We start from the raw sequence: 18,982 nt of genomic DNA on the forward strand, positions 1-18,982 counted from the left end.
TACGTAAAGTATTGTTATATACTATAGTCCTGTGCCAACCAGCTTGCCCCGGTGTTCACCGCCATATTTAATCAATCACTGGCGGAGTCAGTGGTCCCTGCCTGCTTCAAGATGTCTACCATCATCCCTGTACCGAAGAAACCCTCCCCAACATGTCCAAATGACTACAGACCGGTGGCACTCACCTCTGTGGTCATGAAATGTTTTGAGAGGCTGATCAAGGACCACATTTGTGCCTCCCTCCCCAGTGATATGGACCCTAAGCAATTTGCATACAGGACAAACAGGTCCACTGACGACGCGGTCTCCCAGTTACTGCACAGCACCCTCTCCCACCTTGACCGTCAGAAGGGGGGCTATGTGAGACTGTTGTTCATTGACTACAGCTCAGCGTTCAACACCATAGTCCCCACCAGACTGGTGGACAAGCTGATCGAGCTGGGTCTGAGCTCCGCCCTGAGCGCCTGGGTACTGGACTTTGAGTGAAAGACCCCAGGCGGTCAGGGTGGGGGGTCAGACCTCCAACACCATCACCCTGAGCATCGGGTCCCCCCAGGGCTGTGTTCTAAGCCCCCTGCTGTACTCACTCTACACACACGACTGTGTGGCCAAGTTCAGCTCCAACTCCATAGTGAAGTTCGCAGACGACACGTGGTGGTGGGGCTGATCTCGGACAACGACGAGAAGGCCTACCGGGAGGAGGTTGAGGTACTGGAACGCTGGTGCCAGGACAACAGCCTGCTCCTGAACATTGGTAAAACCAAGGAGCTGATCGTGGATTATAGGAGAGGACAGCAGGAGACACACACACCACTGATGATTAACGGGGCTACCGTGGACAGGGTGAGCAGCTTTAAGTACCTGGGGGTCCACATCTCAGAGGATCTGACATGGTCAACACACATAGACACAGTAGTAAAGAAGGCGAAACAGCGCCTCTACCACCTGAGACAGTTAAGGAAGTTCAGAGTATCGGGGAAGATACTCCAGTCCTTCTACTCAGGAGCTGTAGAGAGCATCTTGACCGGAAACATCACTGCCTGGTATGGAAACAGCACGGCACAAGACAAGAAGGCCCTACAGAGAGTGGTGCGCTCAGCCGAGCGTACCACGTGTATTGCACTACCTCCCCTGCAGGTTCTATACAACAAGAGGTGCAAATCCAGAGCCTGCAGGATAATGAAAGACCCTCACCACCCCAATAACAGCCTGTTCCAGCTGCTGAGGTCAGGCAGACGCCTGCGAACCCCAGCTACTAGGACAGAGCGGCTTAGGCTCAGCTTCTTCCCCCAGGCCATCAGAGCCCTGAACAATGAACATTGAGTGCCACAGAACACTGAACTATCCACACACAAGCACACATGAACACACACACGACACGCACGCTGTGCACGCTCACACACTAGCAGCCACTTAACACTTTAACATGAGCGGGCACACACTCATGCCGCACACTTATGGCCAAAAGGAAAGGCCACTTTAAATTAGAATAACAGGAACAGTGTATTGCACTACCAAAGCTACCTAGCATGTCCTATATGCCCTGTAAATAACTATGTACAGATACCGAGATGTCACACCATGTTACCCGTTACCTGTTTATTGCACAATGTTGTTTTTTTATTGGATTCTATTATATGTTGTACCACTGTATTGCACATCGTTGCGGGCAAGACCACCCGCATTTCATTGTATACTTGTATGCCGTGACAATTAAAACTCTTGACTTGACTTGAACAGAGGAAAGATTCCAACAGGTATATGTCACAAATGTATTATTGTATTATTGCACAATCGATGCGGGCATGACCATAAGAGTTAGAGTTTTATTAAACGATGATTCTGACCGGCCCGCGAAAGATTACATGATAATTAGAAAAAGAAAAAAAAATTATTTTATATATATATATATATAAAAGAAAAAAATATTTGTTTCTAATTATCATGTAATCTTTCGCGGGCCGGTCAGAATCATTGTTTAATTTTTTTTTTACTTTTTTCTTTTCATGTTTCTTTTTTCTTTTCTTTTCATTCAACGTTCACACGCACAATATACGCTTACCTAGGATTTGACTTGATTCAACAACAAAGCAGTCGGGGCAAGCCGAAAACGGTCGAAAGTGTGGTTATTTGAAGTTTGGATTTTTTTTTTCACAACTGAGGTAGGTAGATTACATTTTTAGAGACTAAAGTACAGAAAAAAGGTACCGTTGGGTACCGGTATCGATTCACAGGTACCGGTACTGTATCGGTTCAAATGTGAACGGTACCCATCCCTAGGGCCGCCTCAGGGGGTGTGCGAGCAGTGCGGTCGCACAGGGCCTCACGGGAAGGGGGGCCTAAAATTTTTTTTAAAAATAAAACATTATTATTATTATTTTTTTTTGCTAGGCCCCCCTTCCCGCAAGGCCCTTTTTCATCACATACCAAAAATCTAGTTTTGCTTATATGCTTATATATTTCACATTAGACACGTTTGTAGAATGTGTCTGACTTGTTCCGGGCTCTGCGGCTCTGCAGATATACTATTGGAGCTCTGTGGCTCTGCATACACTATTGGAGCTCTGCGGCTCTGCAGCAGATATACTATTGGTTTCAACGAGGGGAGGGGTTACAGGTAAGGTAGTCGGCCGGCGTGTGTCTGTCTGACTATTTCCACGGGAGCGCGTGCAGCATTGGAGGTTATGCCAGCCATGACGAAGAGGACGGTCGTTCGGCAGATGGACTGAAGATGAAAGTTGTTGCATGTTAGAAAGTTCAGTCAGACTAGCCATGTCGGCTTAGCTAAAGGCAGGGACAGCTAGTTAGCTTTAGCTACGTTATCGAGTGCTAACGTGTGGTTCAGTCGGGATAGCCATGTCGGCTAGTAGCTTAGCTAAAGGCTAACTAGCGTTAGCTAACGCTAGCTATCGAGTGCTAACGTGTGGTTCAGTCGGGCTAGCCATGTCGGCTAGTAGCTTAGCTAAAGGCTAACTAGCGTTAGCTAACGCTAGCTAACTAGGCATGGCAACAACCAGGACCACCTGAAGCTTTTTAAGAAGGAGGTGATGAACTACAGACAGACGAGGCACGAGAACGTGGTCCTCTCTCTCTCTCTCTCTCTGAAGTATATGTCTCTGATGTCTTGGTATAGTGGGCAGGTTGTTAACAAGTGGAGCTCGGTTTCCACCTCATCTTGTGTGCAGTGGGTGCATAGTCTGTTTTCGCTTGGGAGCCAGGTCTGCCTATGGCGGCCTTTCTCGATGGCTAGGCTGTGCTCGCTGAGTCTGTACCTAGTCCTGTGTTCTGAGCTGTGTTCTGAGCTGTGTGCTGAGCTGTGTTCTGCATGTGTTCTGTGTTCTGAGCTGTGTTCTGAGCTATGTTCTGAGCTGTGTGCTGAGCTGTGTTCTGTGCTGTGTTCTGAGCTGTGTTCTGCATGTGTTCTGTGTTCTGAGGTGTCCTGTGTTCTGAGCTGTGTTCTGAGCTGTGCGCTGAGCTGTGTTCTGTGCTGTGTTCTGAGCTGTGTTCTGAGCTGTGTTCTGAGCTGTGTTCTGTGCTGTGTTCTGAGATGTGTTCTGTGTTCTGAGCTGTGTTCTGTACTGTGTTCTGAGATGTGTTCTGTGTTCTGAGCTGTGTTCTAAGCTGTGTTGTGTTCTGAGCTTATATAGTGCTTTTACTAACTATATTATCAGGGTATCTGCAGGTTTAGCCCAGTCAGATTTAAGGCTTTTTAAGACTTTTTAATGCCACTCAGAATTAAATTTAATACCAATTTCACGATAACAAAATGGCAAAAATCATGGGTACTCTCAGTACTCATTCAAGGGTACTACGACTATGCCTGCACCTCATGGTACCAAAGCACCTCAAAGGCACTAAAAACAAGATTACAAACATCACAAAACAAACTGGTCAGACTACTGCTTAACCTCACTCCTAAAACCCACTTTACCCCTGCCCACATTCAAAACCTACGGGAGACTGCAATTCGAAACTGGCCACCGTAAATGTCCAACCCCCCCCCCCCCCCCCCCCCCCTAATGTACAGTCTCATCCCCAACATATATATATAATATTTTCTGTTAGGATCTCTGGGTAACAGTACTGTATATTATTTGCATATCGTATATGTCACAAATGTAACAGTACTACAGTATAACCTGTATGTCATGTATGTCCCTATGCCATAAATGTCATGATGTCATGTATGTTTTTACTGTATTTATTTCTGTATATTTTATTTTTATTCTATTTTACTCTACTCTTATCCTAGGCAACTTGATTGATTTGTGTTATTATTCTAATTCGTGACCTGTCCTGTCTAAATGTTTAAATGTTGAGCGATTTGCAGTGTCAAATTTCCCACGGGATAATAAAAGTATTTCTATTCCATCTATTCTATGTTGTGTATGTCAATATGAATTGAAAATGGGGGACCCTGATGTAAACAAGACAAACGTCTTTCTCTGGTCTGCATCCCCTTATTATTGTGTGTATTGAGCTGTACTGTATTGTACACATTCTGCAATCTGTTAAATAAAGTTTTCATTCATCCAGTTGTTTTGTTTTTGTGGTTTGGTTGAATGAATACTTTATTTAACAGATTTCAGAATGGGTACAATACAGTACAGCTCAATACACACAATAATAAGGGGATGCAGACCAGAGAAAGACGTTTGTCTTGTTTACATCAGGGTCCCTCATTTTCAATTCATAGTGACATTTATGACATGCACAACATACATGACATCATGACATTTATGGCATAGGGACATACATGTATATATTACTGTTACATTTGTGACATATATGATATGCAAATATACAGTACTGTTACCCATAGATCCTAACATATATATATATATATATATATATATATATATATATATATATATATATATATATATACATATACATATGATGGGGAGGAGATGTACATTAGGAGGGGGTAGGTGGGTGGTAAAAAATAACATAGGGTGGGGTGAAGCTCTCACTCTCATCAACACAAACGTGTCCTTGCCCTTGTTTACATCCGTGAAGAGATTTTTTGGATGCAAGAAGCCAATCCAAACCTGGCTATGTAGGACGTTTTATCTTTTCCACACGTGAATGTTTTAGCGACTTCAGAGTCAGGGAACATCGCTTGAAACACCTCTCCTAGTCCCTCATTTCCATTGTAGGACTGATGCTTTGCGACCGTATTTAGAACCCACAGTACCTCAGCTTCAAGGGTTGGCGTGGAGCCGAACGTTACCCGGACAGGTGCAGATGTAATTGGTGGTAGACCTACCTGTCCCTCAGCAGTTGATGTGGACGGCGTCGAAAAGAAATTTGATATTGAAGTTGTCTGCAGGCGGGGGTTTTTGTAGAGGTAACATGCTTAGCGCTGTGCATGTGTGACTCGACTGCTTTTATTCCCATCGTTCCCAGTTTAAAATCCTTTTTGCAGAGTTTGCAGCGGGCCTCGTACATGTCTTTCACTGGGACCAACCACGGTGCAAACAGAGGGTTTTCGAGCCAGTTCTCATTAAATTTGCACTTTCCCATGTTAAATTAACGAGTGCAAATAAATACAAATCAATTAAACTAAACTAAACGTCAGCGTTATCGCTACGGCTTGAATAACGTGTTACCTATGCTCCGGTGTTCTGAAATAGCTCCCGACGGCGACACACATTAAGGACCACATTAAGGTTCCGCCCCACTGCGTACCGTTTGCGTGAAAGAAAAAAAAAAAGCCTGATTTATCTCCCGTTAATAGTTTCCCCCCAGATTTCACAATGAAACATAAGATGACATGGCATGTTTTTAAGACCTCCGGAAGTCGGATTTAAGACATTTTAAGACAAATTAAGGCCTTAATAGTTGAATTTAAGACTTTTTAAGACTTTTTAAGGTCCCGCGGACACCCTGATTATATTTCTCTCTCCTCTGGTCAGGGGCATTGCCGGGTCTGTGCAGCGATAACACTGTATATTGACTGTAGAACAGGAGCTCTCTCTCGCTATATGTTGACTGTATCATGCCCAGCCTCGGGCAGCGCTATTATTTAAGAATATGTTGACTGTATGAGAAGAAAAAATAAAAATAAAAAAAATGTATATAATTTTTTATTTTACCTTTAGGGGGGGGGGGGGGGGCTCGCGTTTAAATCTCGCAAAGGGCCTCGCATTTCTCCCAGGCGGCCCTGCCCATCCCTACTGAACACACAACTGCAGGGCAAGGGCATTTTTGCTCATGAAATGCATAGCCATATGAAAGCCTTCATGACAAAGTTGCAATTAATCTCAAACACATGAAAACCCTGAAAGAAGTCAAACCATCAGCTGATCACCGGCACACTCATCCATGTTGGGAGCACTGCATGATGAATTTTCAAGGCGTTTTCAAGATTTCAAAAAGGTTGAGGATGAAATGCAGCTGGTTTCCTCTCCCTTTACCTGCAGTGTTGATAGTTGTTCAGCTTGAACTCATTGACCTGCAGTCTGATTCACTACTGAAAGAAAACTTTAAGTCAGCATCACTGCTAGAGTTCTACTCTGCTCTCAAGGAGGAGAACTTTCCAAACATGAGGAGACATGCTCAGAGATGTTGGTTCTCTTTGGATCCACCTACATATGTGAACAGACATTCTCAGTCATGACGTTTACCAAGTCCAGGTACAGATCCTCTCTCACTGATGAACATCTGGCAGCTGTGCTTCGCATCTCCACCTCAGACATGCAACCTGACTTTGATGGACTTGTTAAAGCTCAACAGAGACTGGATTTCTCACACTGAATGAAAAAAAAAGAACTGAAGAACACTAAAATGTGGAATGGGACACTTGATATTTTTTTTCTTTTTTTTGCACAGTTCTGAAAACATTAAATGCTAAGAAAATCCTTGTTTCAATAGTATATGAAACTCAAAATGCCCTTTGTTATTAATGTTTCACATTTTGTTTATCATTTTGGAAATAAATTCTATTTGAATAAATGATATTTTTGAAAGCTAACCTCACCTTTTAATTGCCAAATAATAACATACACTCTTACCAGGGGTCAAAACAATGCCATTTACTAGAGCCATATGAAATCCGTTTAATTTTTTTCCAAATTCCATTTTGTTTTTTTCCAAATTCCGTTTTTTCCGTTTTAATATTTCAGAATTCTGTATTTTGCTTTGTACGCTCATTTTACCATCAGAAATAGTGTCTAATAAGTGGGAATGAATAAATGTCCACAATTTAATAAGATATAACAGTCCATTTAATAGGGCTGTCTTAAATACCTCGAAGCTTCGAAGCTTCGTTCGATGGGCATGGGATTCGAATATGAAAATAAAATTCGATTATTAAAAAATAAAATAGAAAATTATATATATTTTTGCAAAATCAACTCTGCCTCTCTTTGTTAACTACAACAAGCAATGCTGTTTGTTATTTAAGATGAGGTCGGACTCGGCACTGACAGATTTGTGTTCATTGTGCTGCTTTTATAAAGCCTCAAATGACGGCTTACAATATTTCATGAAAGCAAAGTGTTTTGTTTGTCTAAGATTTAAAAAGGTTTAAACTTTACAGCACTGACAAAGTTGAACAAAGTGCTGTACAAGTCCCACAACATAAAAAAAAAAAAAAAAAAAAAAATTATAGTTGATTCCATTTTTATTGCTCAATTCCGCGATTCCGTCCGCGATTCCGTGATCGCGGATTCCATATGGCTCTACCATTTACTGCTTTTTATATAGATATAAAATGTATATTATGCATAATTGAGTTTGGAATTTTGGCCCGGCCCTCCAACATATTTTCAGTTGCTCATTCGGCCCCCTGGGAAAAATAATTGCCCACCCCTGCTCTAGGCTGTTGTTTTATACATACAGTATGTTGTCTACTTGACCCTCAAAGTGCACCAGATTGATGCATTTAACATTCTAAATGTTCAACATTTTCACCGGACCACGCCCATTAAAACTGTTAAGAGATATGAATACATGTACTCAGAGGAATGTATATTACCAAATGTATGTATATATATGCAGTACTTGTTTATATCACTGGGGAGCGCTGTAGCGTCTTACAGAAAGGACGCACGTAATGACGTCATCATGTCATTCTATATATGACCGCGTCAGCGGAGGTGTGTTCTCTCTTCCTATTATTCTCAGTCTATCGAGGTATGTGTACACAGGTGCATACCTCCACAAGTTCTATGCCTATCCCACCAATGTGAAGTGGTGAAGTTGTGCTTATTCAATAAACAAGCTAAAGGCTAAAGATATCTCTTTGGACAACGTGTATTTTCTTCTACATGCAACGCAAGATAAACTGCAACGCTCAACAAAAACACAGTACAACTAGGTATGAAATCACCAACGCACCACTGACCACGCCCCAAATGTGCCAAAAATAAACTCTGGCAAAAACATGGTCTGCACTATTTACAGCTGCAGTCATTCACAAAGTTCACTTCAATGCCAGGCTCATTACTATGGCCCACTTAAAGTATATGCAATTAGGTATGCAATGTGCTCTATTGTTAGGATCCAAACATGAATAAACCACTGCTTTCATACACTCCCTCATAACTCAGATAATAACATTTGACAGTTTTCATTGATTTCAAGGTTCGCATGTCTCTTTAGATTCATTTTGTGACCAAAGGTTCCACAATTAAACACAATAATTCCAGGAAATTGAATTTTGGATACAGCTGGTTGTCATCCAACAGCAGTGAGATAGCAACTCAATGTTCCTTTAATAAGGAAAAACAAGAGAATTAAAAAACAGAATTACTGAGGATAAAAGTGCCATCAGGAATAATGATTAGAAGTCGTTTTATCATGTGTAAACACAAGGTTGTATGGGTCTTGAAGGAGTGAAGTCTCCACCTAGAGGAGGAGAGAGGGACACCTTGATTCTTAAAAGAGTACGTGAATTTTTTTTATTGGATACTTTGTTTGAAAAAGGGCTTAATGAGGGAAATGGATCTGGGATGTTCTGTACAGTACGAGGAGGGTGATGTTAAAGTAACATTGATATACTATTATGTAATACATTCCTATGTCGAATGTGTTTTTGCCTGTGTATCTAAATGTATTTATATGAGCTACATTCAGAAATGTAAGTTGTAAGTTGCATGTATATTATTTAATAGAGATGTATATATTTTGGATATCAACATTGTTTTTGTATGCGTATAGTAAAGGACTTTAAAGTATAGATAACTGAGATGTGAGCTTCAGGTGAGCTACATGGGAGGAACCTAAGACAGAAGGAGGCCTTGATCCCAGACTGTTGGACATAGCTACTGAGGAAGGCAGAGGCTGAAACGTTTGGCTTTACAAAGAAATGGACATAGTGTTTTTTTTTTAAACTCCGGCTGTCCCTGAGCAATGACCGGAGTGTTGAATGTCCCGTGATTAAGACGGGGAGGACGCGACGCACTTTGCGCCGCCCCTGTGCCTCAAATAGATTCGCTATCAGCTCTATCTTCAATCTTTCAAAATGTTCAGTTGCTATCGCTATCAGCTCTATCTTTAATCTTTCAAAATGTTCAGTTGCTATTGCATGCACTCATCTGTGTTTCACTACACACTTGAGTGCATGCTTACCAACTGTTAGTCTGCAACACTACTATCACCAACATCTAAGAAGGGAAATCCCCCCTTGAATGGCCCTTCTAAGGTTTCTCTCCTGCACACTGCCTGTGGAGCATTTTTCCCTATTGTTAGGTTTTAGTGAGTTTTTCCTTACCTTCGCGTGGGGTATGTCTGGGAGTGCTTGCATTCTTTCATTTATTTGCATTTATTTTAAATTTGTTGGACCTTATGGTGTTCTTGTTCTGTTCTTGACTTATTGTTATGTTTTCTTCTTGACTTGTTTAAAGAAGACATGTACGGCCCATGGGGATATTAACGTGTGTTGTCGGGCCTTATAAATAAATTTGATTTGATTTGATTTATATATATATACATATAAAAGATATTCATATTTTCCCTGAGTGCGGTTCATAGTGAATTTCATTGGGAACTTTCCTCCATGTCCAATCACAGCAAGCAGGGTCACGGTACCTTTTGTCTGTGGGTTCCACGCGGACATTGTCGTAGACCTTGTAGTTGACTCCGTGCTTCGCCAGGGACTCCAGCGCGGCCTTGACTGGGGGGAGGCGAGAAAGGTTCTTGTCCGTCATCAGACACACATTGCGAGCCCCCATGTTCTGAAGATCCTGCACACGGGGAGATGACAAGAAAAAGCAATATTACATTTAGGAATGATGATGATCATAATGATGACTTCATTTGTAGATGGGAAGTGAGTTTTGTGAGTCAACAAGAGTAATCATGGTGCAATAGGTATTTAATTCAGCTTTACTAGATACATATTACATAATACTGAGCATGGGGGAAGGGGGGCGGGTACAGGTAGTAAAAAAACAACACAGCAGTGCAATTTGGTCAATATAATTTAACTATCTAACTAAATGAAATATAAATTCACAGTATTCACAGTGTCACATAAGGTGCAGTATGCTTCAGGTAGTGTATTGTCCTCCTTGGGTTCCTATTAACACTTTGATCGCCAGGGTTAAATTCATAATTTACCATCCCTCGCCAGCCCTATTTAACATGGAGAAGTTCCCCTTCTTTGCAGGGCTATAACTTTTTAAATTGTATTGCTAAATTGACATTACTATGGCCCATTCAACGTCCTATATCTATTGTTCAGGGTGTAGCAACGTTATACTTTTTCATTCACATATTCATACTAAAATACGGTCTAAAGTATAAGTATGTTTTTATCGTTTTCTGCAGCTTTCTCCAGAACTTGATTTATAGCCCCAAATGCATTATATTGATGATGAAATACAGTTTGATAGGAATCTGTGCGAGATAAAAAATGTGTATGAGTATGATCTGATGTTGACCGGATGGGCGGGGGGTCGTTTATAATTCCGTGGCCAACGTTATATCATTCATCTAGTGTGGGTGATATGATCATTAGAGCAGTTAGTAAAGAACACGTTGAAAAATAACGCTGGATCTTACCGTATCTTCTTACCGTTGGACGATGAGCGTGGAACTGAAATATTCCTATTATGGGATGTAGAAATATCCTATCCATTTCCAGGTTGTATAATAGTATATACGTCCAAATCATGTTGTTTATCGAGTTATTTGCAACCGATCGATATCCAGTGTGTCAAGATGGAGTCCCGCTAACGATAGCGAGTGCCCGGACGAAATATGGGTGAGCACCACTTCATCCGCATCACTTCCTGTTTGGGCGATCCGGCGATCGGCCACCAGATGGCGCTCTTGAACCGTTGGAGAGTTGAGAGGGGCTCAACAGTACATATCATGTCTCCGGGGGAGAAATATGATTTCGATCACAGATTTTTGAAATATTGATATCAAAGACGCTGTCCAGCGTCTTCGGCAGAATAAGCATGGCGGAGAAAGACGCTGCCCAGCGTCTTCGGCGATTAAAGTGTTAATCCAAGGTCAATGTCTGGCAACAAGTTCTGTACGACAAGTCAGTAGGAAGGGTATGACTCTTACAACTGAGTAACAATGTTCATCAAACAGTGATGAAACTTGGGTGCTGCAGTGATGAGTGCATAGTAGTAAAGACATATTAGTATAGTAGGAAGAGTGCATGATAGTTAGGGATGGGTACCGAATTCGGTACTTTTGAGGTACCGAACCGAAACACGTCGGTACTACCGAGTATCGAATCAAGTGAGAAACCGAAAAAAAAAATAAAAAAAAATATATATATTTTTTTTTATTAAAGGGGAACTATTTTACTATTCCTAGCACTATTTGGGCAACTTTAAACAATTCCTGTCAGTCTATTGAAGACATCTGTACGTTTAAAAAAAAAAAATGCATTGGTTTATATTTCTAATCAAGTACTCAAACCCATCATTTTTCAGCCACAAGAAATCAGGCTGTTATGGCCTGGCTCCGCCCATAAGCAATTTGAGTGACAGTCAGTCGAGAGAGAGAGGGGGTGTAGACAGACAGACAGACACCCTATGTCTATACGTTGTGTTAGTTTGCTGCTGCTATGAGAGAGAGAGAGAGAGAGAGAGAGAGAGAGAGAGAGAGAGAGAGGGAGAGAGAGAGAGAGAGACAGACACCCTATGTCTATACGTTGTGTTAGTTTGCTGCTGCTATGAGAGAGAGAGAGAGAGAGAGAGAGAGAGAGAGAGAGAGAGAGAGAGAGAGAGAGAGAGAGAGAGAGAGAGAGAGAGAGAGAGAGAGAGAGAGAGAGAGAGAGAGAGAGAGAGAAAAAAAAAAGTGTAAACACTCTGCGTGTCCTCCCGGGAGAGGGAGCCGGGAGGACACGCAGAGTGTTTACAGTTCTCTCTCTCTCGGTTCGGGAGCATGAGCTGTCTGTGGCGCAGCGCGGTGGTGGACTTGAGCCGGGAGGACACGCAGAGTGTTTACAGTTCTCTCTCTCTCGGTTCGGGAGCATGAGCTGTCTGTGGCGCAGCGCGGTGGTGGACTTCCTCGAGAGGGAGAGGGAGACGCAGAGCGTTTACAGTTCTCTGCTTCTCTCGCTCGGCGGGCAGCTAGAGGGGCGGGTGTTATTATGCAAATGCACCATATGACGTCCCATATAGGCAAATTTTCAGATGACTCACTTGAGGGAGGGACATTATTGTGAGGGGAGAATTGGAAGAATGCGCCAAATCGAGAATTAGAGACATAGATTCTATTACTATAAGTCCACATAGCTCGAAAATAACCCTAAACACAGGAAAAGGTCATTTATAAGATAGTTCCCCTTTAAATCTTTTTTTTTTACTTTTTTTTTTACTTTTTTCTTTTCAACGTTCACACGCACAATATATGCTTACCTAGGATTTGACTTGATTCAACAACAAAGCAGTCGGAGCAATGACAAGCCGAAAACTGTCGAAATTGTAGTTATTTGAAGTTTGGATTTTTTTTTACGACTGAGGTAGGTAAATTAAATTTCTTGAGACTAAAGTACCAAAAAAAGGTACCGTTGGGTACCGGTATCGATTCACAGGTACCGGTACCGGTATCGGTTCAAATGTGAAAGGTACCCATCCCTAATGATGGTATAAGACAGTAAGACAATGGAAAATGCACACTGAATGGAAATTTACCATGCCAATTTCTTGGGTGACCCCCTCTCCATATCTGATGTTGGAGCTGGCCATCTGACAAGAAATACCAAGATGACATATTTTATCATTCATTTGCATTAAAAAAAGAAAAAAATATATAAGAAATTATAAGATGAATTAGGCCTACCTCGAATGCATAGTCAGTTTTCCTGACGGTGCATGTGGCAGCCCCAGCACCTATAATAGAGTCTGATTAACTCTGGTAACTGGTAAATGCTAGATCGGACGGCCCGGGAAGAACATTTTTACATTTCATTTTAAAACGCTGATGACTCGGTCTAGCATGAACCATTATCTCTACACAGCAAAGAATATACATTTATGCAATAATAGGCAAAAGGCTAGCTATGTAGGATAACTAACTTTTGTGTCACAAGGGTGGGGGTGTAGGACGCAGATTAATGTTCCAAGGTGTTTAATGATTAGCACACAGGATACAAATCTGAACTGAGACAAAGGGTTGACAGTCTGGCTGACTAACCAAAAGGGGAAAAAATAGAACATAAAACTGAAGGCAGAGAGAGAGCAGATGAGAGAGAGAGAGAGAGAAAACTGGGAGAACAGAAAGAACACAGATGCAGTCTGCAGAATGCGGTGGGGGAATCAATGTCCATGTCCATCAATGTCCAACCGAACAAGGCCACTGGCCATGACAACATCCCCTCCAAATTCCTCAGAGACTCAGCAGCCGCCATCACCCCAGTCATCACACACATAATAAACCTCTCCATAAAACAGGGACACGTCCCCAAGGACTTCAAAATTGCGAGAGTAACACCCCTGCACAAAAAGGGCAGCAAATTAGACCCAGGCAACTACCGCCCTGTTTCTATCCTTACATCCATCTCGAAAGTCATGGAAAAAATAGTATACGAACAGGTCGAAAAGTACCTCGCGGAACTTCTAATCTACGAATTCCAATCTGGTTTCAGAACATCCCACTCCACTGACACATGCCTTCTCTAGTTGAACGACCACATCAAACAAGAGATGGATGCGGCAAATACTGCGGCATGGTCATGCTGGACCTACAAAAGGCCTTCGACACTGTCAATCACACCATTCTGATTGACAAGCTAAAAGCAATTGGTTTTGATTAGGGATGCATGATATTGATTTTTTGACACCGATACCGATAACTTTATGCTCCTCAAGCCGATACCGATAACCGATATTTATTGTATTATAATATTTTTTTTAACTGTATATATATATATAAATTTTTTTTTTATCAAAAACATTTTTTTTTTAGTATTTATAAGCTCCGACGTCATCGGTACTGCTATCGGTACTTGAGAAATTATGGAGTTTTTTTTTGAGGAATTTAAACGTCGCAAACTAATGTTGTTGGCCGTTGTCTATATCTCTCCTGCCTCTGTGTGTCTGCCTGCGCGGGGAGCGGGCTGCCTGCTCTCTCCTCTCTTCCCCTCCCACACACACACACACTCACTCACTCACTCTCACACACACACACACACACACCGAGTACAGACAGCTCTGCTCTCATAATGGCGGACAGAATGAAATGTTCAAAAGTCTGGGTCTATTTTACTAAAGTCGATGCTGACAACGCTCGTTGCCACAAGTGCAACAAGACATTTGCCAGTAATGTATAAGCGCTGGTACTTGTCAATGTGGCTGGCGGGGAGATAACGTTAGCTCCGAGTAGAGTAATGGCTGACAATCCGGAGGTAAATAAACGAACGAGAGCTTCTGATTGGTGGTAAGAAGAAGAGGTGGGTGCAAGCCGTGGGACGTAATTGGCAGATCGACTGTCTGTCTCCGAATGTAACGTGACTACGTCACAGCCAAGAAAGGGAGCGCTGGATTTGTGAAAAACTCCCTGTTCCTAAACCACACGCTATCAGTTTTACCACAGTACTGGCAAAACGGGAGGAGGCTATAATAAAAACAAGCGCCCTTCATCCAAATCCACCCACACCGGATTTCTTTTAACCAAAAAAATGTATTATATGTTATCGGAGCTATCAATAACGTTATCGTGTTGTTAATAGTTTATCGGGATGATGTCATAATTGCATAATTATCGTGCATCCCTAGTTTTGATAGTCTATCAGTGAGCTGGATACAATCCTACCTGGAGGGGAGAGAACAGATGGTGGAGGTAAACGGTACCCTATCCCCCCCCCCCTCACAGTGAGCTGTGGTGTTCCATAAGGAAGCATACTAGGACCGCTACTATTCCTAATTTATGCAAATGACATGTCATCAGCTTGTGACTGCAACTTGTTCCTGTTTGCGGACGACTCAGCCCTGCTGGTCTCTGACAAGAACAAGTTACAGGTTGAAAAAGCCCTCAGCTCGGAACTAGGCAAAATCTGCATATGGCTCGCCGACAACAAACTATCATTACACATGGGCAAAACAGAGTCCATTCTCTTCGGTTCAAATAACAAACTCAGCAAGACCGACGGCTTCTCAGTTACAGTGGGTGACAATATTGTCACAAGGAAAGATGAAATTACCTACCTGGGTTCCATCCTAGAGGCTAATCTTTCCTGTGACAAAATGGCATCCAATGTAATAAAAAAAGTCAACCAATGAACTCGAGTCTTGTACCGGATCTCCTCTCTGGTAAACAAGAATACCCTGAAGACTCTGGCAGGAGCACTCATTCAAGGGTACTACGACTATGCTTGCACCTCATGGTACCAAAGCACCTCAAAGGCACTAAAAAACAAATTACAAACATCTCAAAACAAACTAGTCAGACTACTGCTTGACCTGACTCCTAGAACCCACCTCACCCCTGCCCACTTTGACAACCTAGGATGGCTTAGAGTAGACGACAGAGTACAGCAACTTGCAATGGGCCTGGTCTACAAAATACACTACACGACCAAGGTACCTATGTACATGTCAAAATACTTCCCAAAGGTCAGTGAATACCACGATCACAACACCAGAGGGAGCTCCACAAATCATGTTAAACCCAGATTCGGCTCAAACAAGGGACTAAACACGTTTCGCAATTATGCCACATCAATGTGGAACACCCTACCCAAAGCTGTAAAGGAATGTGAATCACTACCCACCTTCAAAAACACTCTCAAAAAACACTTACGGGAGACTGCAATTCGAAACTGGCCCCTACAAATGTCCTAACCCAGTTGTACAGTAAATGACCAAGTATGGCTTTGTCAGTATTCCAATGTACAGTGTACAGTGCCCCCCCCCCACCTCCAATGTACAGCCCCCCACCCCACCTACCCAACCTCCTCCAATGTACAGTTTCTACGTCAAATGTATATACACTCTTTTTCTGGACACTTTTTGTATCACAAACAGTACTGTATTTGCAAATCTGGTATGTCATAGACATAAATGTATAGATGTAGCAGTACTGTCTATCTGTATGTTGTGTATTATGTTATGATGAATTGAAAATGGGGGACCCTGATGTAAACAAGACGAAAGTCTTTCTCTGGTCTGCATCCCCTTAACAATTGTATGTATTGAGCTGTACTGTACCCATTCTGCAATCTGTTAATAAACTTTTCAATCAATCAATCAATCAATCAAGCAATGTCCATGGCAGAGGTGAATGAATGAATGAATGAAAACTTTATTTAACAGATTGCAGAATGGGTACAATACAGTACGGCTCAATACATACAATTGTTAAGGGGATGCAGACCTGAGAAAGACGTTTGTCTTGTTTCCATCAGGGTCCCCCATTTTCAATTCATATAGACATTTATGACATACACAACATACATGACATTTATGGCATAGGGACATATGATATAGGTATTTAGTACTGATACATTTGTGACATAGGCGGTATTCAAATATACAGTACTGTTACCCCTAGATCCTGACAGAGTATATACATATGATGGGGAGGGGACTGTACATTAGGAGGGGGTGGGTGGGTGGGAGGGAAATATACATACGGCGGGGAGGGAATATATACATGCGGTGGGGAGGAGACTGTCTATTAGGAGGTGGTGGGGGTTTTGGGCATTTACGGTGGCCAGTTTCGAATTGCAGCCTCCCGTAGGTGCTCTTTAAGGGCGGTTTTGAATGTGGGCAGGGATTCACATTCCTTTACAGCTTTGGGTAGGGCGTTCCACATTGTTGTGGCATAATTGCGAAACGTGTTTAGTCCCTTGTTTGAGCCGAATCTGGGTTTAACATGATTTGTTGAGCTTCCTCTGGTGTAGTGGTTGTGGTATTCACTGACCTTTGGGAAGTATTTTGACATGTACATGGGCACCCCGGTCGTATAGTGTATCTTGTAGACCAGGCCCATTGCAAGTTGCTGTACTCTGTCGTCTACTCTAAGCCATCCTAGGTTGGCAAAGTGGGCAGGGGTGAGGTGGGTTCTGGTCAAGTAGTAGTCTGACCAGTTTGTTTTGTGATGTTTGTAATTTTGTTTTAAGCGCCTTTGGTGGGGGGAGAAAAGGTACAGTAGTCCAAAGCAAGGCAGGAAGGGATTGATTGATTGAAAATTGTATGAACAGATTGCAGAATGGGTACAACACAGTACGGCTCAATACACACAATTGTTAAGGGGATGCAGACCAGAGAAAGACTTTCGTCTTGTTTACATCAGGGTCCCCCATTTTGGCAGATTGTTACACTGTGTATGCCTATGAGACACTATTCAACAACAAGTACCTTGATGGAATGTGTTGGAGTGAGCAGGGCATCTGCACCTGTTGATACACAATAATTTCAAACACTACAGGTTACGTTTTCGTTTTATAACATAATATGGATTTACTTTCTGCTTCCGTATGATACTGCGCGAGTCTGTGTGCAGCCAAGCACCACAGTCAGCAGCACAACAGACAACATGTTGCTTTACCAGTTTACCGGAATGAAAAGCCTACTCGTATTGCATTGAAATATTCAACTTACGCAGCCCTCTCCAGTTGCCGGAGCAACTGTGCAACTCTGTCGCGTCCTGCCATCGTCTTTCAAACGTCCTTTATGAAAAAGCTCTCTTCTTGTTATGGTTTTTGTTGTTGAAGTTCAGCAAGTTACGTGTAACACGCACGCCTCCTGCTGTTCAGGGTGTGGAAAAAGAAGTAGAGTAGAGGTCATTGACTCAACAGCGGAGAAACAAACCAAGTCAAGACAAGTCAAGAGTTTTATTTGTCACGGCATACAAGCAGTGGTGCAGTCGTAATATGGGCAGGGGTGCAGTGGTAATATGGGAACTGGTAACACGCGGGTACGTGCATGTGCACAGAACAGATTTTTTTTTTTTTTTTTTTTTTTTTAATAGCGAAGCTGAAAAAGGTAGCAGGATGTAGCCTTCAATATATAAAGAAATTATATTGTCAACAGATATGGTTAAAAAACAAACAATGTTTTAAATGTAATAGTAGTTACAATTTCTTTAATTGAATCAACTTAAACTAGAAAAGTAAATACAAACTAAATTAACAATGTAAGTTACATTGTTAATTTAGTTTGTATTTACTTTTAGTTTAAGTTAATTCAATTAAAGAAATTGTTTTACACACAAACACAAAAGCAAACTTAAAATAATCAGACAACTTGTGTTTACTTGAAGTTCTTTATTTTGAGAAGGGGAAAAAGTACACATCACTTAAATTTTTTCAATGTAATTTGTTTCAAAACAGTCAAGCAATGTTGTCTATGTTATGATGAATAAAAAATGGGGGACCCTGATGTAAACAAGACGAAAGTCTCTCTGGTCTGCAGAGAACATCAAAACACATTCCCAGCATATGAAAGACAATGACACTGTCACTAATGGCCTCTATGGATGGAATGGCATTCCATGGCAATCACAGACACAGCCCATCGTTCACACCAAACTTGAGGGGGCAGGGAATCAGGGATTCAATGTGGAACGC

General features: G+C 42.0%; 1 protein-coding gene across 1 annotated transcript in view; it reads right to left on the reverse strand.

Moving 5' to 3' along the window:
• Nucleotides 1-18,148, reverse strand: part of adhfe1 (alcohol dehydrogenase iron containing 1) — a 62,014-nt gene extending 43,866 nt beyond the window's left edge. Inside the window, exons 1-5 of the mRNA XM_084327004.1 lie at nt 18,015-18,148; nt 17,772-17,809; nt 13,255-13,304; nt 13,107-13,160; nt 10,036-10,190 (exon numbers count right to left, since the gene is read on the reverse strand). Coding sequence (XP_084183130.1) covers nt 10,036-10,190; nt 13,107-13,160; nt 13,255-13,304; nt 17,772-17,809; nt 18,015-18,067 — 350 coding nt within the window. The 5' untranslated portion in view covers nt 18,068-18,148. The remainder of the gene's footprint in view (nt 1-10,035; nt 10,191-13,106; nt 13,161-13,254; nt 13,305-17,771; nt 17,810-18,014) is intronic.
• Between the last annotated feature and the right edge of the window lie 834 nt (nt 18,149-18,982).

This window comes from Notolepis coatsorum (assembly GCF_963971535.1).
Source record: "Notolepis coatsorum genome assembly, chromosome: 13".
In the NCBI taxonomy this organism is placed as follows: Eukaryota; Metazoa; Chordata; class Actinopteri; order Aulopiformes; family Paralepididae; genus Notolepis; species Notolepis coatsorum.